At 41.6% G+C, this 25,829-nt stretch overlaps 1 protein-coding gene across 8 annotated transcripts in view; it reads left to right on the top strand.

Annotated features, from left to right (window-relative positions):
• CYBB (cytochrome b-245 beta chain) overlaps window positions 1-25,829 on the top strand; it is a 70,275-nt gene that overhangs the window by 10,432 nt on the left and 34,014 nt on the right. For 2 of the 8 annotated variants that reach the window (XM_075265111.1, XM_075265109.1), the window contains exons 1-2: window positions 4,127-4,215; window positions 4,473-4,582. Coding sequence is in view for 2 of the 8 variants with exons in the window: in XM_075265106.1 (XP_075121207.1) it covers window positions 3,953-4,215; window positions 7,253-7,710 (721 nt within the window). In the remaining 6 variants the exon portion in view is untranslated. Of the gene's footprint in view, window positions 1-3,952; window positions 4,216-4,472; window positions 4,583-7,252; window positions 7,711-25,829 lie in introns of those variants that run through there. The other 6 variants (XM_075265107.1, XM_075265106.1, XM_075265113.1 and 3 more) reach the window with 6 other exon arrangements.

Below are 25,829 nucleotides of genomic sequence, written 5' to 3'. Positions count from 1 at the left end.
ACAGATTTGGATTTTTTTAAGGGGTTAAAATGTAAATAAAACCATATAAATTTGGTATCCCCGGAATCGTACCGAAACACAGAATACAGCGGACATGTCATTTTGGTTGCACAGTGAACGCCGTAAAACCGAAGCCCGTAAGAAAATTGCAGAAATGCATTTTTCCTTCAAATCCATCCCATTCTGAATTTTTTTCCAGCTTCCCAGTACATTATACAGAATAATTAATGGTGGCATCATCAAGAAAAATTTGTCCCGCAAAGATTAAGACCTCATATGGCTCTGGGAGCGGAGAAATAAAAAAGTTATGGGGTTTAGAAGGAGGGGAGTCAAAAACGAAAATCAAAAAATGCCATCGGCGGGAAGGGTTTAACAAAGTAATGGAGAGAGCCCCGGGAAGCTGCCTAACAGATTTGTTCCAAAGGAACGGAGTTCCTTTCCGCAGAGGAGGTGGAAACGGCTCTCGTAGAATGAGCTTATTCTAACTCAGGAGGGTCTAACTCCTGTGAAGTAAAAGCCAAATTTATGTCTTCCTTAATCCAGTGGGCCAAGGAGGCCTTAGAATTCTTGAGCCCTTTATTTTTTCTAGCAAAATACATAAAAAAGTTCTCTGACTGAATAAAGGACAGAGATTTCTGAATATAAATTCTGAGACATCTGGCAACATCCAGGGAGTGAAGTTAAACTTCCTCTGGGGTTGACGGCCTGGGATAGAAGACTGGTTAAGAAATAACTTGGTTCAAGTTAGAATATGAGGGTACCTTAGGGAAGAACCCTGGCATAAACCTTAATTGCACTTTATCTAAATGGAAGGATATGTGAGGTTCTATCGAAGATAAAGCCTGAAGTTCCCCAACTCTCTTAGCTGAGGTTATGGCCAATAAAAACACTGTTTATAGTGTAAGAAATTTAACATCAACCTCTTCCAGAGGCTCAAAGGGGGAATCGCATAACCCCTTTAAAACTGTAGACAGACAAACTCAAGCAGGAGTGAGGAAGGGAAAGCCATGCAGAAATCTGAATAACCTCAATTATATTGAGGAGGGGAAGGGGTTAATATATAACCATTTGTTTGTTCATTAAAAATTCCATTCTGTCCCACCACCACACATGGGCAGAAATACCCCAGTATAGTGCTGTTGGAGGGACAGAAGGGAATACCCATTGCCTTCTCTGGGGCTATTTTACCTCAGTGTGAAAAGAAAATTGTCGTATTACAAGTGTTGTCACTAAGTTATTCAACCCTAGAAGCATTATCACAAAAGGTCAGCTCTTCTCTTTTTACAGGGAATTTTTGCTCCCTCACCTGGTTAATATTGACTTTCATGCGGGCAGAAGTCGCTTTATTAGTGTTCACAGCACTATAATATTAGCTTAGTGAATACTATGAATATTATTGAAGACATTGGTAGAAAATCTCCTATTTTTATTGACTTGTTTTTTAAGGGTTTTTTTTTTCATAAAAAACAAAACAAAAAAAAAAAAACATTCAAACCCAGTATCTTGTGTATAGGAAGCAGGTACCCTGAGGGTCCATTCACACGGAGTTAACGTACGCTCATTTTAGCAAAATACACGTGTAAAGAATACACGTGTAAAAAAAAAATAAGACTCCCATTGACTTCAATGGAAAGAATATGCAAATCTGTCTCCCAAGATGTAAACAGGGAGACAGTGCCTCTGTTATGCTGCCCTCTATAGCAAGCACCCTGAACAACATGCCCGACTTCCCAGAAATCTTCACTGCATGATGCGAGGTTATAACCAAATCAATTTCTCAGCTATGGACAGCACCGTTTCTGTCTCTTTGGACTTCATCAGCACAGCATAGAGAGAATTGATTTGGTTTAAGTGAGAGGCTGAGAGACCAGATTATGGGGATAACGTCTATCCTTAGGGAGAGACCACTTTCTCAGGTGTGTGGAGACTTATACAGCCATAGTTGCTCCACTGCAAGGGAACATGGGAAGAATATGCAAATCTGTCTCCCAAGATGTAAACAGGGAGACAGTGCCTCTGTTATGCTGCCCTCTATAGCAAGCATCCTGAACAACATTGACTTCAATGGCATTTTTTACATGTGTAAAAAACGCACCCAAAAATGCGTGTTTTTTTATGCGTTTTTTTGGTGCATTTTTGTGATTGTTAGCCCAACCAGTGTCTTAGGGAGGTCTATGTTTTTTTCTTACTTTACTGTGCTGTATGCCACGGTTCTTTTAGAAGCGAGGTATTTGAAGAGTGGCTGGCTGGTATAAAAATTATCCGGGTAAGTGGTAACCCTGAATGTAGATGGATGTACCAAATCCCACGTAATTTTAGTGTTAAATTTCAAATCAGTTCTGGTGTTCTTCCCTTAATATAAGATAAGATAATCCTTCAATAGTCCCACAATGGGGAAATTTCAGAATTTCAGGAAATTTTAATATATATTAAATTTGAATGTATATCCTGATGCACAAGGTTATATAGCTTTACACCATACCTTACTCTCTTTCTTGGAAGATATTGACAGAATTAAAACCTCACGGGTGTATGCTTGGGTAATGACATGGTCTATTTTGGGTCTCAGTTTATACAAATGTTCAAAACTCGGGTCATCTCAGGATGGGCCTCAAAAAACATCCTGCACATTGCGGTTTGGTACAATGAGTTGTCCGTGTTCCATTAGTCTTTAATGGAAAGGTTATTCAGAAGCCCGATGTTCAACAGGAGTCCCCAGAATGTCCACATCTCTGTTGAGTTTACAGGGGTCTACCTATAAGGTTGGGCAAGAAATACTGTGGAGTTATTTGCAATATATTGCAAATGCTGGGCTTATAAATTTCTCTAAGATACCATAAGCTCAAAAAAGTCATCAGAGAAAGAATTAGCAAAAATTTCACTGAGCCTTACTTTATTATATTTGATCCCTGGGCTGACTGTGTACTCAGGGATCTAGGGCAAATAATTGTCTGGTAGTGATGTTCAAATGGGGTCACTTCTCTGGGGACTTTCTACTGTGGCAGTATCACTGCTTTTTGGGGTTCAATTGGGGTGGATTTAGGGCATCTCCAAGGAGTCTCTCCTCCTCATCACATATACAGTAATTTCCTTTTGTCCTATAAGAACTTCACCATATGAGCATGTCTTTTCAGGGGGCACACTTATTAAGCTACTTAAATTGAGCCTTTTGTGGTCCTTTGTGCCCTCTGCTTTATTTATGAAACATTTGTGCGTTTTTTTTCCAGATGTTATGTTGCCCTCAATACTTTAGCTTTTTGTCTGTTAAAGGGGACATGGCCTAAATGGAGATCCTTTTCATGCTGGATTTCTGGTTGTGCCTTTTTAAAGAGGGGCAAAAAAGGTGCAAATTCACTCCAGTTCATGGCCAGTATAAAGACAACAATCAAGTCAGACAATAGTGAAAAGAGGCAATTACGCTTTTTTTTTACACTTTTATTTAACGAAAATGGGGCACAGTACACAAAGCTTATTAAGGCTCATCTAATCTAACTAAGTATACAACATTTAACACGGACATCATAAATGGACACCACAGTAAAACCAGTTTTTAAAAAAAGTTGCACCTGTGAAATATATGGCCAAAAAAAGACAGATGATAAATAACCCCCAGTATGTTTCCTATGTCATGTGCATAGCTTTAGGAGAGCATAACTTTATAATAAAGTATCCAGTGGAGCATGCTATGATTATTTTGCTTACTGTATGGGATGTTGCAAATAAATATCTGTATGCTTCTATGTAGAATACAGGGTCTTTTGTTGCTGTTTTACACTCCATAGACCTTGGTGGTTGTATGAAGCCATAATACACTCAAGTGTATAAGACGTAACAGAGAAATCCCTGAAACAGTCAGCCTAATGACTTTTTTCATCTGAATTTTATTTCAGCTACAGTAGAGCTGATGAAATGTGTCACTCAAATGAATGCTATTTTCTTGGTTATTGTGCAGGTGTATTGAGGTCTTCTACATCTACTTCAATGCTGGTAAAGTGGAGGAACCCTATGTCAGTATCACCAGAAAGAGACAGTTGCCCAAAGGAGGTTGTTCAGATGAAGTAGAAAAGGAAGTGGGTCAAGCGGAAAGAAAACTCTTTACACATAGGTCTGCTTTCAGCAGAGCCTCAGTTATTCAAGCTTTCCTCGGATCAGCACCTCAACTGACGCTTCAGTTATATATATCTGTATTAAAGCAAAATGTTTCGATATCACTACGTAAGTAACCAGTTGACTGTGATAATCCCTAGTATGAGGGGTGTTCAATAAGTTATCCACCTTTGTATGTTCTGTCAGTGTTGGGACAGATTTGGGCTTGTCTGTGTAGATTAAGACATGTCCAGACATACAACATATATAGTAGCAGTTCAGTCTGATGAGAGCACTGGAAGTGATAGGATGGCAAGTACAGTATAGTCATATCTACAAAAGAAATTGAGTGATTTGGAGAGTCATTCTGTGATTAAATTCCTTAGAAAGGAAGAAAAGAAGTCTAAAGAAATCCATTAAAGCATGACTGCTGAATATGGTGATGATGCATCCTCCTACTACCAAGTAAAGTTTTGGACCATGCAGTTTAAATGAGGTAAATAATAAATTGAAGATGACCCCTGGGCAAACTATCCAAGAATGTCCAGAGGAAATGTGCCATAAAGGGGAGGCCATGATTTTGGAAGATTGTCAAATCAAAGTCAGTGTTATAGCTTATGAATTAGGAATATCAGTTGTCATTGTTTCTAATTTTATTCATGAAGTTTTGATTATGTCAAAGGTCAATTCCTGGTGGGTGCCACGAGTTTTGATGCCTGAGCAAAAAAACATGCTGCCAGCGATTTGCGAAGAGAATTTAGACATGCTTAGAGAAAATCCAGGAGACTTCTATTCTCCATTCCAACAAGAAGCCATTCAATGAAAGAATAAGGGGTCACCAATGCCAAAGAAATTTCATGTGCAGCAGTCAGCTGGAAAGGTCATGGCAACAGTTTTTGGGGCTGCAGAAGGTGATTTGTTACTAGAAATCATACCATACAAGGCAGTGTATGAGCAATCAAAAAGAAATACAGTAAGAAATTGTCTGAAGGTGTGTTGTTGCTTCTCGCTGATCACAAGCTGCTATTAGGGAATATGGGGTCACTGGTTCAAGATATATTAGACCTAATCATTAAATACAAGAGTTCACTGAATAGAATCATAGGCCTCAGGATTGTAGGTCCCAAAAATAATGATAAAACCTCATTTTTAGTAAATTAGCTGATAAAAATATACAACATAAGTAAATCCGTGTTCAAAAGAAATCTTGTATCAGGCAATGTGGCTTCATTTAGCTTAACTATCCACCCTACCGTCCAAACCTGGCTTCCAATGATTACTTTCTCTATAGTAACCTGAAGAAATTTCTGCATGGGCAATGGTTTCCTGATGATAATGTAGTCAAACAGGCAGTAACATTGTTCCTTCAACAGCAAGACGTCTTCTATTCTGAGGGCATCCAATCACTGGAGGCGAAGTGGAATAAGTGTATTGAACTCTAGAGGTATTACATTGAAAATTTTAAAATTCAGTTTTTTCTGAAAATTTTGTTTTCATATTCAGGTTGATAACTTATTGAACAACCCTTGTAGAATCAATTGATTTGCTGGTACTTGACATTTGTGCATTAAATAGCTCAAAAACCTGAGTTGCCAGATATAGTATATGCTATATATGAAAGAGTTTTTGTGTTCAGTGAGAAATCAACAGTAGCTGTTGGAGTAGTGGTATTAACTTAAGAATACTGCAATTAAACTAAAACTTTTGGGAAAGAATACCAGTCCTGATAATTTCTATCAGTGTTCCTTTAAAAGTAATCAAATATGTATTTTAGACCTATAGTCTATGTATATTTATGAATGCCATGAGTTATACTTTCACCAATCAAACTTTTATGGAATTTGTAAATATTAGGTGCTAAGGATTCCCGCTTCATTATATGCTAGTTTGAGCATTAAAAAATATTACCTTCTTTGATTTCATATGTAGTAATACACATACAGTATAAAGTAGCGTTGTGTATCCTTTGCTACCATGTTCTTCTCCATACTATACAGACTTCACAGCATACAATTGGCAGAGGAGAATCAGGAAGAGCAAATAAGAGCTACATGTTACCTAAAAGCTACATACAGGTTTTATCAATCAAGTGTTTCTACCAACTAGACACTCCTGTCCAAATAAAACAAAGTTCATAACACATAAAATAACAACGTTTTACACCTACGGCATACCTTACCTCCTTACATTTCAGGCAGCTTTTCCGGATAAACTGCTATGTGCGGCAGAATATCCTGCACATAAGTGTCTACCAGCTGCTATGATGTGTCTCATAGTCCTAAAAAGGAAAGAACAGGAGATTCTCCTCCTTAAATGTCTCTAGCTCAGAAACATGGAGAATATGTCAGAGAAATACTAAACAGTACTGGCATGAATGGCACATTGGGTTGAGATAGAAATTTACTATTTAGCTGCAGCATCATATATGTGCCTGTGTTGGGGCAGCATGGTGGCTCAGTGGATAGCATTGCAGTGCTGGAGTCCTGGGTTCAAATCCCAACAGGAACAACATCTGCAAGGAGTTTGTATGTTCTCCCCATGTTTGCGTGGATTTTCTCCCATTATACAAAGACATACTAATAGGAAAAAAAATGTACATTGTGATCCCTATATGGGGCTCTCAATCTACATTAAAAAAAAAAAAATATATATATATATATATATATATATATATATATATATATATATATATGTGCCTGTGTCTTCTTTTGTCTTTGTTTCTCTCTCTCAACCCCTCCCCCCACAATTTGATGTTGCAGTGAGACCATAAATGGAATTCAGCAGAGATTTCAGAGTGATTGTCTGTACAAGAGATTTGTACGTGGAGAAAGGCATGTTTACCAATATATTACAGTATAAAGTTTCTTACAGTTGCTTGTACTATTTTTTTATGCAAAATTTATGAAAAAATTAGTTAGTGATCATTTAACTTGCTAATTCTCCACTATACTTCTGCTACAACAGGCCACCACAATCACATGCTACAGGACTGTATGTCATTACTATTTGTTATCACTTACACTTACAAAAGGCATCTTTGGAGAACACAAGATACTGATATCGAGGGGAAGGGGAGAGAAGAAACAAGATTACCTGATTTATGTCTTCAGATTATATGTTTCCTAAAATAACATCTGAAGAGTCATAACAAATCTTATATTTGCAGGTATCTTCATGTGTATTTCGCTGCTGTCTATTGTGTATGGGGCATTGCGGTGCAACATCTTGGCCATTAAGATCAAGTATGACGACTATGACATAAGTATCAGACCGGCTGCCTACCTGTGCATATTCTTATGGAGGAGCTTTGAGATTGCCACTAGAGTTATTGTGCTGGTCCTTTTCAGCTCGGTGCTTCAGATATGGACCCTGCCAGTGGTGCTGTCAAACTTCTTTGTGTTTTTCTTTTATCCATGGATTCTTTTTTGGCAGAGTAAGTCTCCTTTTCCTGAAAATATAGAAAAAGCATTGTCACGAGTTGGTACTACAATAGTACTCTGCTTCCTCACCTTTCTTTATGCTGGCATCAACATATTTTGTTGGTCTGCTGTTCAGCTCAAGCTAAATGATCCAGATTTAATCAACAAATCTCAAAACTGGTACCGCATGGCTGTATACTATATGGTAAGATTTATCGAAAATGCTGCCCTCTTGTTGCTGTGGTATGTATACAGAACAGACGTGTACATGTATGTATGTGCACCGTTGCTTGTACTGCAGCTACTGATTGCTTATTGTATGGCAGTGCTGTTCATGCTTGTGTTTTACCAGTTTTGCCATCCTTGCAAGAAACTTTTCTCTTCAAGTATTTCACAAGGACTTCTATCCTGCTTCAAATTCTTGTGCTACTTATGTATACCATCAAAAGCTCCAAACAAAGGGGATAAGTTTGGGGCCAAATTATCTAATAGTTCTGACATTACTGAACACATGAAGGCTGTGGATTCTCAGAATGGCAATACACACTTGGATGTATCCGCCAACGCATAAAAGTGAATCAGATTGAGATAAACTTCCCATAATGTTACTCCAGCATATATGACTGTGCATTTGATCTGCCAGCTTCCAAGCATGTAAAGAACTTTTTTCAATTATACTCATATAAAAGTATTATTTCGCTTTACGGGTGATGGACAATAACGTGACCAAAATATGCAAAACTACTGGTAGTAAACTAATGCTTAAGTAGTAAATCTAGTATTCACAAGTCATTGCGATTGATCAACCTTAAAGAGGACCTTTCACCACCTCCACCAACTCCAGTTCTTAGCATTTGTTAATAGATGCATCTTCACTGATTTTGGCATACTTGGAAATCTTTCTCTAGCCCTTGCTGTTCCAGTGCAATTAATGCTGTTACATTTGCTGCCTGATATATTTAGACTCTGTACTGTCAGTAGGGGCGGTGTCAGGCAGGAGCAGACAAGGGGTGTGATTCTGACCTCTGACACTGCCTCTAATTGGAGCTCTGAATCACACCCCCTGTCTGACACTGTCCTTCTGACATTACAGAGATTAATAGCACATTAGGTATCAAAACTAACTGAGCTTGTTGTTCATGAGCCATGGAGGCTACAGAATATTCCTGCACTGGAATCAGTGGAGCGACAACTATACACAGATGCTAAGAACTTGAATTGGTGGAAGTGGTGAAAGGTCTTCTTCAAAGAACTTTCTTTGCATGAGTTACATTTGGTTCAGGTTGGGTTCACAAGATGCTTTCTAAATAAGTTCATGCTTTTTTAATAGTAGAAATGAGTAGCACTTTACCTGTAAGATAATGGTCATTGAATTGAAAACCTCTGGTTTACTGGCATAGTAAAATGTGCAGTTCGTGATCAAAAGTACTGTGTGAACTGTCTTAAAAATTCAAACTTTAACATAAAAAAGAGATTGATACGAAAAAATTCCTTTTCAAAAAGATGTTTACGGTAGCTGACTGGTATAAAAAGCTGTTTTACTGTGAATGCTATATAGTACAGCTGCTGAAGAACCTCTTTTTTAAAGAGAAGATGCATTACTTGTCAGTTACTGCTTACGCTAGGTTCACACTAGCGTTCGGGTCTCCGTTCTGTGGTTTCCGTTTCTGCATGCAGAAGACGGAAACCTGTCAGATCAGGTCCAGCCGTGAGCGCCGGTGAGCGTTTTATGCTCTCCGCCGCGAAACCATTTTTTTAAAATCGGACACAGAGTACTACATGTCCAACTCTGTGTCCGTTTTAAAAAAAAACGGTTTCGCAGCAGAGAGCATAAAACGCTCACCGCCGCTCATGGCCGGACATCTTTCAAACCCATTCAAATGAATGGGTGAGAGAGTCCTGCAGGTTTCCGTCTCCTGCTCTGTTTTATGCAGGAAACGGAAACCTGTATGAACGGAGCAGGACACAGATGTGAACGAGCCCTTAGTGTCTTTGGAGTGTGGGAGGAAACCCATGCATACATGCTGAATTTGTACCCAGTGCTGCAAAGCATCAGTGCTGCCCATTGAGCCAACATGCTGCCTTTGGGTTATAAAATGATGACCTTTCCTTAGGATAAGACATCAGCTGAAAAATCAGTTGAGATTAGGGTTGAGCCGATCTTGAGATTTCAAGATCGATTTTAAAATCCGATTTCCGATCATTTTCCAGCCGATCCCGATCGTGAAATTTGCTCGATCGCCGATCGGAATCCGATCTTTTCCGATCCCGATCTTCAACCCTAGTCAATGCTTTTCTATGGGAAAAGTCACTTTTAGGGTTGAGCCGATCTTGAGATAACCTCCGATCTCGATCCCACTGGAAAAGATCGGGTCGGGATTCCGATCTCGATCGTGAAATTTACTCGATCGCCGATCGGAATCTGATCTTTTCCGATCCCGATCGCTCAACCCTAGTTGAGATCTGACACCGGGGACCCCACGACACTCCATGAGCTCTGGTTCTACTCTATAGACCATGTGGCATCATGTTTATTGGTCACATTTCCTGTTTGCAGCTCAGTTCCAGTCTGATAGGCTCTGACATCACAATGCATTGCTTATAGAGATAAAAGACACTATAAAAAGACATACAGAATAAAAAGCTTCATGATATGTATTATAAAGAGGTTTATTATTTTTATATTTGTTGTCTTTGTTTTCAGGAATAAATTATTATTATTATTATTTATTATTATTATTGTGATTAAGAAATATATGTATGAAGAAATATGAAAATTATTGTGAAGCCCTTGCCATATGATTGATGCAATTTTTTAGTAATACATAAAGATTAAAAGCACTAGCAACACTCTGAGGCTGGGTTCACATTGGGGTTTTTAGACCAGATATTGAAAGAAGTGAATGGATCTCATTGAAGTCTATGGGAGTCGTTTTTTTGAGCCTGATTCTGACACGGATTCTGCATCAAAATAGGTCCCCAAAAACACTATGTGAACCCAGCCTGAGGGTACACCAAAGGTATTCCATCTCAAATTCAGCTCCAAGCTCTGCCTGAATCTGCCTCCCATTGTCTTTGATGGGACGCAGCAAAGGTGCTTCCTTTTTCAGGATGCTCAAAAAAGAACTGTCATGTTTGATTTTACTGTGGATTCTGTGGCTGATACAAACGTAAAACCCATGGCGTGAGATTACTGCAGGTTAGCTCTGCTTTGGCTTTCGGGATGCCACGGGATGCAAAAGGCTAGAAAGAGGTGAGGAATCTGAGGAAAAAGAGCTCCTTAAGTTCCTCTTCAGTTTCTGCCATGTAATTGGCCCCAAACGCAAGAAAAACATTTTCACTATGATACGAACCGCCCCTAGAAAGCCATATAAGAGGTTTAGGTGCAATTCTGATGGTGGTAGACTGTATTTATTGGGATTATATAGGACAATCTGGCTAGTTTATATATTGTGAAGGTGCTTTTACTACTGCTGTCTTGATGAAGTTTTTGAAGCCAAAACCAAGACTGAATAGTAAAGTGATGGAAATAGCTTATTTCATTTTCAATCTACTCATGGTTTGGGCTTAAATTCTTCATGATATGTTTGCTATTGCAGTGAAAGTATTTCTAGAACACACCTTAACTGATATAGCATTTACTTGTGTTGAGACACATTTGCTCTACATTTACGCTTTGACTGTTTGGCAAAGTCTTGAAGTGTGTCTTTCATGTGGGGTACAATTCTCCAGCAAACAACATATGTGTTTGTGCATTGGCAATGAACAAAAATAGTGTACAATGTATCTATACAGTATATATGTATACACACATATACAGTCCAGTCACATTAATGTGACCACCTGTCAAAATCGAGAATAACCACCTTTTGCAGAGCGGACCAGAAGAGAGGGGATGTTGTGATGATGTTCACTGGGATGTTGAGCCATGCCGACTCCAGTGCCAAGGCCAGCTGCGCTAGGTTACGCGGTTGAGCATCCATGGCGCGAACAACCCAATCGAGGTGTTCCCACAAATTCTCTATTGGGTTCAATTTGCTGGCCAAGAGAGTACAGTAAACTCATCCTGGTGCTCCTCAAACTACACACGTACACTGCGAGCTTTATGACACGTCACATTGTCCTGCTGGTAGAGGCCATCATCTTGAGGAAAAACAATTCATATGTAGGGATGAACATGGTCCACAAGGTTAGATGCATACTTGTGTTGATCCATCATGCCTTCCACAATGATGAGTGCACCCAGATGGCTGATGACAAGTACCTTCTGCGATTGGTTATTTATCATTGACTTCAAAAGTAGGTAGTGGTCACATTAATATGACTAGGTTGTGTACAACCTATGAGTTTCTTCCTTCATTTGTAGTATAGTATACAGAACAAAAATTATTTTTATCCTTCTTTTTAAAAGTCTTGATGATTGCTCAGTTATCAATTATTCAAGTTTGATAACCTATAGTGAAAAGCAATGTCTGACTTTCATTTGTTCATTTTCATAGAATTTTTATTTATTATTAGGGCTAGTTCACATGTTGGGGGCCCGCGCGTGTTTTGACACAGAGAGAGCCGCGTCTCTCTCTGGTCAAAACCCGCCTGCCACGACCATCGCGGTCGCGGCTTTCCCCTCCTATGTCGGCTGAAATGAATGAGCCGGCACAGGAGGGTGCTGCCGCTAGGCGGAAGCCGCGGTCCAGCGCGCTGCGGCTTCCGCCTGAAGAAAGGACATGTCGCTTCTTTTCTCCACTAGCAGCAGCCCGCCACTAGCGGAAAAAAGAAGCCCAGCGGTCTGCATAGACCACCATTGTAAAGGGGCGGATTTTGAAGCGAAATCTGCTGTCAAAAACCTCCCCTTTGCTCACGTGTGAACTGACCCTTACTTGTGTCAGATCCAAGTTATTTCTGTGACCATTGTGGGTTTTTCTTTCATTAAAGAGGACCTTTCACCATATCTGGGCACAGGCAGTGTTATATACTGCCAGAAAGCTGACAGTGCGCTGAATTCAGCGCACTGTCGGCTTTCCCGATCCGTGCCCGGTGTAAAGCGCTATCGGTCCCGGTACCGTAGCGCTTTACAGTCAGAAGGGCGTTTCTGACCATTAGCCAGAGACGTCCTTCTGCCTCGCGGCGCCAATCGCGCTGTGCTGTGGAGCCGGGAGGAACGCCCCCTCCCTCCCTGATAATACTCGTCTATGGATGAGCGCTGTGAGCAGAGGGAGGGGGCGTTCCTCCCGGCTCCACAGCACAGCGCGATTGGCGCCGCGAGGCAGAAGGACGTCTCTGGTTAATGGTCAGAAACGCCCTTCTGACCATAGAAGAGCTACGGTACCGGGCCGTAAGCTCTTCACACCGGGCACAGATCGGGAAAGCCGACAGTGCGCTGAATTCAGCGCACTGTCAGCTTTCTGGCAGTATATAGAACTGCCTGTGCCCGGATATGGTGAAAGGTCCTCTTTAAACGAGGGGTACCAACAATTTTGTGCACGTGTGTATGTCACCAAACCATCATTCAGCTGGCAGCTACCTATGACATTCCTATGCATAGATTTAGCTGTTTGGGGTGCAGAAGTATCAATCACTTTGTGGCAATAGGAACTGCAGGGGGCTGAAAGACTCCTCAACAACATATGAAAACATCAGTATTATAGATAGCAGGTGATAAGTGTGGACCCCAATCCAAATTTTGCATTAAAGTTCCGGAGCTTCAAGTTACACCTCTGTTCCCATACACATGCACACTAAGCTCAGCCAAGCAGTGCATGTGTAATGAGGAAGCGAAGGAGATTAGAGCCTCTGCCAGACTTCCCTAAAGGCAGCATCTCCTCTAGAACCAAAGGATGGGACAGCTGAAATCCAAATGCTAAATCCTTATCTTCTCTGACATCTGCTGTAGGTGGAGAGTCAGGTAGTCAACATACATTACATGGGTAGCCAAACCAGCCGATTTTGGCACAAATCTAACGTGTGTAGATTATTTTTTGATACTAGACAACATGTGACCTGGTTATTCTCATGATATGAGTAGTACATCTTAGAAGGTTAATAAGTTGCTAATATTTAATAAAGGTAAAGTAGTAGCCTTAGTCCTGTTGGCATGCATTATTTATCACCTAAGATGACCACATTATGTAGTCTGTACACACAAGTGACTCAATCACTTCCTCTTTTATGTGCCTAGTTTTAACCCCTTCCCGACATCCGCCGTAATAGTACGGCGCTGCCAGGAAGGACTTCCCGCAAACCGCTGTAGTACTACGGCGGCTGCATGGTGCGCACACAGAACCTGTGTGCCCGTAGCCCGCTATGACTAAGGAAGTGTTTTCCGAAACGCGTAAGCTAGTCACTATGTGGCTCAAGGCACCAATTTATTAACGCATAATGTTTGTTGAAAAAGAACTTTGGATTTTAAATTGAATTTTCATTAAAAGTAAATTTTTATTGAAGAAGGTAATGCTGGATTTTTTACACTTCAAATCTTCTGGATACATGTTTTCAAGCTGTGGAAAGCGTCCGGCACATACTTTCTTCAGGAACGTGAGTCAGAAACAATTCTTTGATTGCAAGTTGAACCACAAGTTTTTCCCTCCCCCATTTTTTCCTTTCTCGTGCATAACATGTTACTTATGCTGTACGCTGCACGGAAAAATAATTTATGCTAAAAAGCAATGCCAGAATTGATGTTTCCTTTTACATCCCACCCAGAAAGAGTTAATAAAATGTAGTCAATAAGTTACAGGCACCCCAAAATGGTGGCATTGAAAAGTACATCTAATACCGCAAACAACAAGCCCTCATATGGCCACATTGCCAGAAAATAAAAATAAAAATCTAGCTTGTACAATGTGAAGACAAAAACCCCAAAAGTCGCCAAATCATTAGGACATAAGTGGCTGCGACTAGAAGGAAATGTATAATCTGTGCGAGCATTTTCAGGGGACACCCCAGATTTAGAGCTTATGAGAGAGAATACACCAGCGCTGATCCCCCAGAATGTCCCTCTTCCCCGTCCGTGTCATAGGAGCTAGTGGGAAAATAGAACGGGATTTGGTGTACCCAATTTACTCCGCACAGCTTACATATTCACTTCGGGGTTACTAATGCTCACTACATCAATTGATAAATTCTTTGAGGGGTGCGGTTTTCAAAATGGGGTCACTTTCTAGAGGTTTCCACTGTTTTGACACCTCAAGGCTTTGTAAATGCGACATGGTTCCTGAAACTGATCACAGTCAGATCTGCCCTCTAAAAGCTCCTTGGCGCGCCTTCCCTTCTGCGTCTCGCTATATTAGTTTACACCTACATCTGGGGTAATAAGGTAGTCGGGAGAACTTGCATAACAAATTGTGGGATGCATATTCTCCTTTAACCCCTTGTGAATGTGCAAATTCTAGGGCTAAACGAAAATATTAGTAAAATAAAATCAAATGTGTAAAAGCACTTATAGGGTTAAAATACTATGTATATGTTGTTTTGGCTTATTTAAGGGGTGCAATTTTGAAAATGGGGTGATTTATGGGGGGGTTTAATACAAGGGTCTTTCAAAACCCTTTCATAACTGGATTAGTCCCTTAAAAAATGGGTTTTAGAAATTTCTTGAAAATTTTGAATATTGTTGTTTCACTTGTAAACCTTATAAGGTCCGTAAAAAATAAAAGGGTGACTAAAGTTTGATGCCGACATTAAGCAGAGATCTGGGACATGAGATTTTGGATATAATTTTGGCGGTCTGACTATCTGTATGCAATGCACATCATTTCAAACTTTATAAAATGTATATTTTTCAAAATTTCCACCAAATTTCCTATTTTTTCATAATTAAACACAAAACATATCTACCAAAATTTACCACTAACATAAAGTACAATGTGTTATGAAAAAACAATCTCAAAATCACTTTCCAAAGTTATTGCCACATAAAGTGACACATGTCAGTTTTGAAAAATCGAGCTTGGTCAGGAAGTCAAAAAGTGCCATCAGCAGGAAGGGGTTAAAGCCGTTAGCTCACACGAAAATATTATATGTAATCTGATATTTGCAATATATTAGACATTGTAAAGACACATAATTATAGTGTTGGTATGATGTGTTGGAGAGTACACTTGCAAGCAGACAAGTGCAGACATTTGTATTTCCTGCCATGCTTGGACAGAGCCCTTTCACTTGGAGCATCTGACAAAGCAGATAATCATGTACTTCAATGTGGGGCAATCCAATAAAATGTGTATACTGTGAAAATTGAGCATCCAATACTGTCTGGTCAAATAAGACCACACAGCTGAATCTTTGAAATCCTGTCTTTCTAATATCCTAGTCTGAACTTCCATATAGAATGCAGGTCCATTGTTCAGCATGAATGACTTTTCAACTACGGTTCATGACAATGAGTGAAAAAATCCAGCATGGTAGATCAGCTTTTTATCAGGGATCTGCCTTTACTTGGCACGAAGTAAAGGAAAATCCCTGTCCTAGCCCGACTTGGTCTTTGTCCCACTCCACCCACTGTAATAAGTGGCGATCAGGGCATCAGAAAGAGGGAAGTGGTGTAACTTTGGCTCATTAAAGAGCCATGTGCCAAAGATGCAATACAGTTAATCACATCTAAGGGCCCCTTCACATGGCTGATACGCTGGCTGCTTTAGAACATGTAAACGTTCCGAAGCAGCGGCATCTAAAGCAGATCGCATTGTTTTCTATGGGAGCCGGCATACGCGCGCTCGCCATAGAAATGAATGGGCTGCTTTTTCCATTCATTTCTATGGGGAGCGCACGTATGCCGGCTCCCATAGAAAACAATGCGATCTGCTTTAGACGCCGCTGCTTCGGAACGTTTACACGTTATAAAGCAGCCAGCGTATCAGCCATGTGAAGGGGCCCTAAGGCTAAAGCTCTACGTTGCAGAAAAGCTACTTTTTTGTTGCAGATTTTGCTGTGTTTTTTTGAGCCAGTGGATTGAGCTGAAGAGAGATGTATAAGCACTTCCTTTATATTTCCCATTTATTTTGAAGCCATGCTTGACTTTGGCTCAAAAGACTACAGCAATGTGGGGGTTCAACTGTGACATAAGCGCTGTGGTATGACTGCAACAGAAAAGCTGTGGCAAGACCCGCAGCATTATACAGTTCCTGCAGACTGGATTGGATTCAAGCAACTCCCATCCACACATTGCAGAAAAAAAACCTGGAAAATCTGTGATTTCTGAAACTGTTGCATTTTTGTTAATCTCAATGTGATCTCATGTTAGTTATACTTACTGATATGCCGGTGATTTCCCTATAGGTATAACTGAAGCAGAAAAAGGAAGAAAACTCTGCAGACTTTCTGTGAAAAGTTCTGCAAGGGAAACTGCAATGCGTTTTTGCCACGGTTTTTCCCACAGTGCTTTTTGGCTGTGGCTCATTACGTGGGGCCTTAGCCTAAGGCTGTATTCACACAGAGTAACGCCAGGCGTTTTCTGTGTGTTTTTTGCACATAGTGCCACGTTAACGCCGCGTATACGCTACGCGGCGTTAACGCGGCGCTATGTGCAAAAAGCACACAAAAAACGCCTGGCGTTACTCTGTGTGAATACAGCCTAAGACAGTTTTCTGACGTAGAGGAAATAGTATTTTCCCCCTCATTGTACCTAAACGCAAATGCACACAGCTTAATCATAGTCTACTGTATGGCTTGGCATGTTTCAATAAACCCACCACTTCCATGTAGCAGCTGTCCCAAAGCACATTAACATTTTAATAGTAATGAAATATATTCATTATTGTTGTAACAGAACACAGAAAATAGATGTTGTAACTCATTAGTTAATACTTTCACGTGTTCCAGCTATATCTGAAAATGCATTGCCCTAACATGTTAATCCAGTAAGTGTGAAAATTAAATCAAAATCTAGCTTTTATCTGTGTGATCTGTATGACCTAAATCACATATATCCAATAAAACTATTACTAAACAAAATAATGTGTTGTCATTTGTGTAAGAAAAAAAGAAATAATACATGAAAATAATACTGAGTGTGACAAGAGGTACCAGTATAGGATATGCAGTGTTATAATGCAAATTTATAAAAGTAATCTGAGTTTTTGTGCTTAAACATTCATATTTTTTTCTCTAAGTCGCAACTATGAAGGTTTAAAATGCTTTAAGTAATGCTTTAAGTAATAAATGGACTATTCTCTTTAGTGCAAAAAGTAAATGCTGAATACCTCACTTCCAGAAGAAACCAGGCTGTCTCCTTAGTGCCACCCATTGGAGGTAGTTACCCTATAGTCCCCTGATGGCTAACCTACCACATGTATCACAGGTGACACGCTGAGACCTTTTTGCTGACGCGGTAAGCTGACAGCATCTGGAGGTGGATCAACTCTACTGCTTTCTGCTGAGAGCGCTGTGTGAACAGCAGCCCTCTTACCTCCATTGGTGAGGTTGTTGTTAGGGTTAGGCAGTGAAGCCAGAGCTCTCACCCACACTAAATTTATTGCAGACTTGCACCCAGACAGCTGTGAACAGTAGAGCTGTGTCCTACATTTGCCCTGTCGGTGGCAGACGGCTGGACCAAGGTCCATCCCAGTGATTGCAGGGGGATAAGAGAGCAATCTCAGGCGTGTGTGCTCCTTACACCCCGGCCATTATCATAGAGCAGCTACCAAAATCTCACCCTGCTGCCAATGTACCCATCACAGTTACCGCTCAGCAATGCTGGGGGGAAGAGAACACCCCATCAGAGACAGTAACTCTGCCAAGACCTCACTGGTCTTGAAGTCTACAAAATACCAACCTTCAATGGAAGATTTAGCAAATGAAATTCAACAACAAAAAAGTCACTAAGGCTGCCTTCACACGGAGTTTACTCTCTGCTTATTCTGAACGTAAACTCGTTAAGAGTGAACGGCGTAAAACAGATCCCATTGTTTTGAATGGGTGCTGGCATACGCGCGCTCCCCATTGAAATCAATGGGAGGCTTTTTTACCTATTGCTTTCAATGTCATATGCGCGTATCACATTGAAAGCAATAGGTAAAAAAGCCTCCCATTGATTTCAATGGGATCTGTTTTTTACGCCGATCACTCTGAACGAGTTTAAGTTCAGGCTGTGCGGAGTGTGAACTCCTTGTGAAGGCTCCCTTAGGGTGCATTCACACAGAGTTTTGTAGCACTGTTTTAGCCACAAAACTCGTGTAAAGAATCAGCGCTGCAAAACAGAATCACATTGAGTTCAATGGGTTCCGTTTTACATGTGCTACACATTGAAATCAATAGGAGACTTTTTTACCCATTGATTTCAATTTGTAGCGTGTGTAAAACGGAACCCATTGAACTCAATGTGATTCTGTTTTGCAGCGCTGATTCTTTACACGAGTTTTGTGGCAAAATCAGTGCCACAAAACTCTGTGCAAATGCACCCTAAGGGGGTGTTCACACTTGCACCAATGTCTGCCTTCTAGGTATACATCCTATTCCCCATGGAAACTACATAGGGGACGGCTTCACGGCAGTCAGTTTTTAAAACCCATTTATTTTAATGGGTTTTAGAAGCAAACCACCGGTGTCTGTATGCTGATCCTTTTTTGTTAGTTGGACACAAAGTCCTGCATGTCCGACTTTGTGTCCGGCCAAAAAAAAAAGTTTCCCCGTGGAGAGGCCGCATACGGACCCTGGCAGTTTGCTTTTAAGACCCTTTCAAATTAATGGGTTTTAAAACTGACTGCTGGGAAGCCATCTCCTATCCAGTTTCTCTAGGTAATAGGACGGAGACCGGCGGACTGACACAGGGCGCGTAGGGGCACAAGTGTGAACCCCTTCTAAGTGGTAAGGTAAAGAATTATTTGTTTTAGATATAACTTTAGTAGCGCCACAAATATCACAAAATTATGGATTTTCCTAGAATTGACACAAATTATGACACACCAAGCTCAACAGGTTGGCCATCACTGCTATAGTCAGTCCCATAAATTCCACTAGTTGGTGATATTTAAGTTTTAATATGCTGGAGATGGATCCATGACTGAACCCTGGTAGCTCCTGGTGTATGCACAGTGTGCATTTGAAGATAAAGGGAGGTTTACTTTGCTTAACTGTGCAGGACTTGTCCTTAGCAGATTACAACTTTTAAAATCTATTGCTTGGTGTAGTGTGCAACATTGAGGTCATTGGCGGATCATAATATAGACAATACACTTTGCTGCACTGAATGCTTAGTACTGGCAGGTTCTGACTGTGGCTGTGAAGCTGAATGTCCTACATCGTTGGATGAGCACAGTTTGCTGTGTATGCCATCCAGGTCTGCTGTTCACAGACACTGCAGCTGTATTACACAATAACACTGCCTGTGAAAAGCAGACCTTTCAGCTTCAGAGGACCATATCACAGAATATATACTGTACCTCTAAAACGTAACCTTGGATAAATAATCATATAAGATATAACTGCAATAATCAGAGTAAACAACCAAGACCATAAGTGATCTAAAATATAGCAATGATAATCCAAACCTTGACGCTTTTCCCTTTCAATCAGGAGATCACATCCAGTTATTAAAATACAATACCAGCATCACATAAATATCTGCAAGCTATCCCCAGTAAGATATGGGATAGGAGGATAAGGGGTTAATCACAGAGGATGTGTTGTAACCAAAACAGAGAAAAACTATTTACCGTATTTTTCGGACTATAAGACGCACCGGACCATAAGACGCACTAAGGTTTTAGAGGAGGAAAATAGGGAAAAAAAAATTTTAAGGAAAAAAAATTGGTGAAATATTTAATAACCTAATAATATAATATTTCACCAATGTAAATAGAACCGGGGGCTTTCGGACACAGGGATACCAAATGTGTATGTGTTTCACAGTAATGTTTTTGTTTTATATGTATTCTAGGGATATGGGGGTGATTTGAACATATATCTATATCTATCTGTCTATCTATCTATCTATCTATCTATCTATCTATCTATCTATCTATCTATCTATCTATCTATCTATCTATCTATCTATCTATCTATCTATCCATCCATCTATCTATCTATCCATCTATCTGTGTCTGTCTGTCTTTCTATCTATCTATCTATCTATCCATCTATCTATCTATCTACCTATCTCCTATCTATCCATCTATCTGTCTGTGTCTGTCTGTCTTTCTATCCATCTATATCTAATCTATCTCATCCATGGAAGTGAAGCTATGCAAGAAGAGAAAAAGGGGCGGGCCAGACGGGTGAAGGAGGTGTGGTTTTCTAAGCAAACTTGAAAACACACCTCCTTCTCCCATCTGGCCCGCCCCTCCTTCACTGCCTCTCAGATCTGGCTCTTGCAATGAAGCCACACAGGCAGGGAAGTAGGGGCGGGCCAGACGGGTGAAGGAGGAGTGGTTTCAAGCTTGCCGAGAAAACCACGCCTCCTCCTCCCGTTTGGCCCGCCCCTCCTTCCCTGTCTGTGTGGCATCATTGCCGGAGCCAGATCTGAGAGGCAGTGAAGGAGGGGCGGGCCAGATGGGAGAAGGAGGCGTGGTTTTCTCGGCAAGCTTGAAACCAGGCTTCCTTCACCTGTCTGGCCCGCCCCTACTTCGCTGCCTCTCATATCTCGCTCCTGCAAACATGCGACACAGACAGGGAAGGAGGGGCAGAGCAGGCAGGCACCGTGCTGCTCTCCGTGCTGCTCCTCATAGACAGGACACAGACGCTGCATTCGGTCTATAAGACGCACACACATTTTCCTCCCATATTGGGAGGAAAAAAAGTGCGTCTTATAGTCCGAAAAATACGGTAATTGCAGGTTAGATAACGGACAAACCTCCATTGATATGTATCTATATAATGATAAAGTATTCTTAGTAATATATAAAAGACTTATGGATGAGAAATAATAAAAGATGCAATGTTGTATTGGTCATATATGTCTATCAAGAACCATAAGATGATGCCATCAATCAGATATGCAGAACTTTTAAGCAATATCCAAACTGCCAAAAGGTTAGGCAGATATAAACAGATGCCTATAGAAGTCAGAACAAAGTACATTTATCAGCAGAAAGCACTTAAAGGGGCTCTATCATTGGGAAAAATCATGTTTAGCTAAGCACATACTTGCATAACCTTTAGAAAGGCTATTCCACACCTACCGTTTGTATGTAAATCAAAGTATGTAATGTATGTATGTAATGTTTGTATGTAAGTCAGATGAGTTGACCCCTGACAGTCACACCCGCGTCATGTGTTAGGTCGGCCTGGACGTTCTATTGCAGTGCCCCTTAATAAATATGCAAATCTATTCTCCAGGATGTAATTAGGAGAACAGTGCCTCTGTATGCCGCCCTCTAGAGGGCAGCATCCTTAACATCATGCACGACTCAGTTAAAAAGTCTACAAGCATGATGTGGATTTAATTGCCAAATTAGTATTTCTATTCCAAAAGAATACACCCCACATTTAGAGTTTCTGAGAGAAAAGGCACCAGAATTGACCCCTCAGAGTGACCCCCAATCATAGAAGCTATTGGGAAAATAGTAAGGAATTTCTTGTTCCCAATGTACTCTGCCTAGCTTACGTATTCACTTTTCATAATCCGCTTTGCATTCATGTTTGGAAATCTACTGCCAGGAGTGTAAGATGGGGATGACATGTGGCCGGGCTCCTTTAGAAAAATATGCCTGCCCAATGGAGGTGACTAAAAATAAGAAATGCTTATACTCACCTCTGACAGTCTTCAGCATCCTCTCATGGGGCTCTTCTAGCCTGTGACTGAGATTACATGCCTCAGACGTCACTACTGGGTTTGTAACTGGGCCCCAATAGACACAGGGGGCACAGTGGCATAATGACATCAGCGCGCCAATGTGATGGCTGGGGCCCAATCACAGGCCTCGGCAGTCACATCTAGGGTGCATCGCCTCAGTCACCAGCAGAAAAAGACTGAAGAAGGTGCTGAAGAGAGCCAGACGGAACAAGGATTCCCAGGAGTGGCGAGACAAGGTGAGTATAAGTGTTTGTTATTTTTAATCACTTCCCTGGGCCTCTACTTATTATGCTCTGGGATCTGAAGAGACCCCAGAGTATAATATTAGCACCAAAGAAGAGAGCTGAACCTCAAGGATATTTGTCGAATTTTGTGGGATTCACTTGAAGCGGCTCTAGGGGGCTTTGGGAGCATATAATACTGTGTGGGGGCTACTGTGGAGCATATACTAATGTGTTGGGGGCCACCGCGGAACATATAATACTATGTGGGGGGCCACTGTAGAGCATATTATACTGTTTGGGGCAGTGGCGTAACTAGGAATGGCGGGGCCCCGTGGCGAACTTTTGACATGGCCCCCCCCCCAATTGCCGCCCTCGACCGACCCCCTCCTCCGCACTCTATTATGTCCCTTAGTAAGCCCTGCACACAGTATTATCCCCAATAGTGTCCCCTGCACACAGTATTATCCCCAATAGTGTCCCCTGCACACAGTATTATCCCCAATAGTGTCCCCTGCACACAGTATTATCCCCAATAGTGTCCCCTGCACACAGTATTATCCCCAATAGTGTCCCCTGCACACAGTATTATGTCCCACTGTGGATACCCATAAACAATTATTATACTATTATATACCCAGAGTATAATAATCATAGACCCAGGGGGGATAAAAACATAAAAAAAACACTGTTACTTACCTGTACCCGGCTCCTATGCTGTCGACCGTCGCTCACGTCCTTCTTTAATGACGTTGAGCGTCACATGACCCGGGAAGCATGCCGGGTTCATGTGACGTCAGAGACGTCAGACAAAGTAGGACGGAGGCCTGGTAGGATCGTGGAGAGGTAAGTAACAGTGTTTATTATGTTCCCTTACCTCTCCTGTCCGCCGATCATTATACTCGGGGGTCTGCAAAGACCCCTGAGTATAATGATAGTCTTTGTGGGGCCCACTGTGTCACTTGCCAATCCCGGCCCAGCCAGGATCGGCAAGTGAATAGGGCCTGTAACGGCTATTAAAGAAAACCCGCAGCGGTAGCGGCTGTCACCGGGCCCCCTAATGGCCTGGGCCCTGTGGCAGCCGCCTCCGCTGCCTCTACGGTAGTTACGCCCCTGGTTTGGGGTCCTATCACTATTCACTGTTTTATAGTAGGAAATTTCTGCAAACTCTCTGTCTAAAGCACTGCGGAAAGAACCGCGAAGCGTTGCCGCTGCTGTTTTTTCCCCCAGTGCTTTTTTTTGCTGCGGGACACTATGTGGGGTCTTAGCCTAAAGCAAATTTTGACCATATCTTTAAGGGGTTAAAGGGCATTCTAAGAAGCTGTACTCGAGCAACTGTTGTTAACCTCTATTGTACCTGAATTGCTGTATCCAAGCAACTGCTGTTAACCTCTGTTGTACCAGAACTGTTGTTACCAAGCAATTGATCTTGTACCTGAAGACTTCCTCGAGTAAAGTGACCTGCAGAGAGGTGTGTGTGTGTGTATGTTTTAGGGCTAGTTCACACGTGAGTATAAGGGGAGGTTTTTGACAGCGGATTTCGCGTCCAAAACCTCCCCTTATAATGGTGGTCTATGGAGACCGCCGGGCTTCTGTTCTCCGCTAGCGGCGAGCTGCTGCTAGCGGAGAAAAGAAAGGACATGTCCTTTCTTCAGGCGGAAGCCGCGCAGGCTCAGCCGCGCGGCTTCCGCCCCCGGCAGCTCCCTCCTATGTCGGCTCATTCATTTGAGCCGACAGCAGAGGGTTAAGCCGCGACAGCGATGGTCGCGGTGGGCGGGTTTTGACAAGAAACCCGCGCGGGCAGTTCACGTGTGAACTAGCCCTTAGGGGTATCAATGAGCTAGCCTTTTCATGCTCTTTGTATACGCTGGCGGCTCAATCATCATTCCATCTACCATTATAGTTAATACCAGGATTTGTCCAATTATTGTTCTAATTCTATAACATAGATGTCTGGGGGATTCTGCAGTCAGCTAGACCCTGGAGATGTATACTTTTGAAAGTTTTAATCCCTTAAGATTTAAAGTAAACAATTTTTTTTTAAACAAGAAAGTAAATGAAAATGCGTGCACTTTATCGACTTTGTTGCTGTGTTTCAGAGGCAAAGGTCATTGGACTTCAGGTGCTAATAGACTGATGCACATGTCCTCACTTCTTTCAGTGTGACAAAAATGTGTTCATACATGAAACAAAAAAAACCCTAAGTATGGGATCACAACCAAGTCGGAGACTCTGCTGGAGACTCTGTAACATAGACCACCAAAAATCGGAAAAAAAAAACCTTCTGCACAAAAGACTTTTTTCGCAGCCAATTTCAGATTGGAAACAGCAGTTATCTGCCAGACATCATTATAGTTAATGGGGTATGCTGCTCTCCATGTGCAGCCACTATCGTAGCCGTCCTGATCTCTGTCGTTCGGGTCCACTCACAGACCTCAATGACGGAGATCCTGGCGCTAATGTGAACCTAGAGTAAGAGAAGCAGCAGCAGCACATTCTAATCTTGAAAAAAGGCAGGAAATCTAGTATATGTAGCACTTCCTAGAAAAAAAAAAGAATTCTAATTACCAGCAAAAGCCACAAGATGGGGATAAAATACCCAGAAATGAAAAATGAGACGCGACACAACATCTTGATGTTCTGGGGATCTTCTCTTTTTAAAGAGAACTTGTTCACGCAAAATTGAATCTGGCTGCATACATTTTCAGCTGAATCTTCACTGACCCTGGAGCAGTATTTTAATTCCTTCTAGTCTCACCTGTTTGACCACAGTTAGTGCTATTAGGGTACGTTCACATAGAGTTTTTTTGGTCAGGGTTTTGAGGCCGTATTCGCCTCAAAACCCTGACCAAATAGACGGCTCCCTGGGAACCGCTCAGGTCTTTTTTCCCGGAGCCGTTTCTTCAGGCTCCCAGAAAAAAGAAGTGAGGTCCTCATTCTTCAGACCGAGTCGCCTCACGATTCGGCCTGAAGACATACCCTGCTCCAGACTAGGCCCATTCATTGGGCGTAACCTGGAGCAGAGTGCGCGGCTGGATGCCGATGCTGGATGCACCGGCTTTCAGTCGCAGCTACCCGGTTTTTGGATCGGAACCTGAGGCGGTCTCCGATACAAAAAACCCTGTGAACTTATCCTCTTAGTCCCGGATGCTAGTGAACTGGCAAGTGGGCAGTCTCCACTGCTGTGTCAATCACAGAGATTAGCTTTCCAGAAAACCCCTCTAGGGTTAGTCCACATGGAGCAAAACACTGCTAAAAGTCAATACAGTAAATTGCAGTGGACAAGGGAATCCCAATGATGCTTTTTCACTGCATTTTGCATTTATGCATACACTTATAGCGTCCTTGGGAACAATGCAGTATTTTTGAAGGTAAAAA

This window comes from Leptodactylus fuscus, chromosome 2 (assembly GCF_031893055.1).
Source record: "Leptodactylus fuscus isolate aLepFus1 chromosome 2, aLepFus1.hap2, whole genome shotgun sequence".
Classification (NCBI taxonomy): Eukaryota; Metazoa; Chordata; class Amphibia; order Anura; family Leptodactylidae; genus Leptodactylus; species Leptodactylus fuscus.
This window is presented reverse-complemented; position numbering and strand designations above follow the sequence as displayed.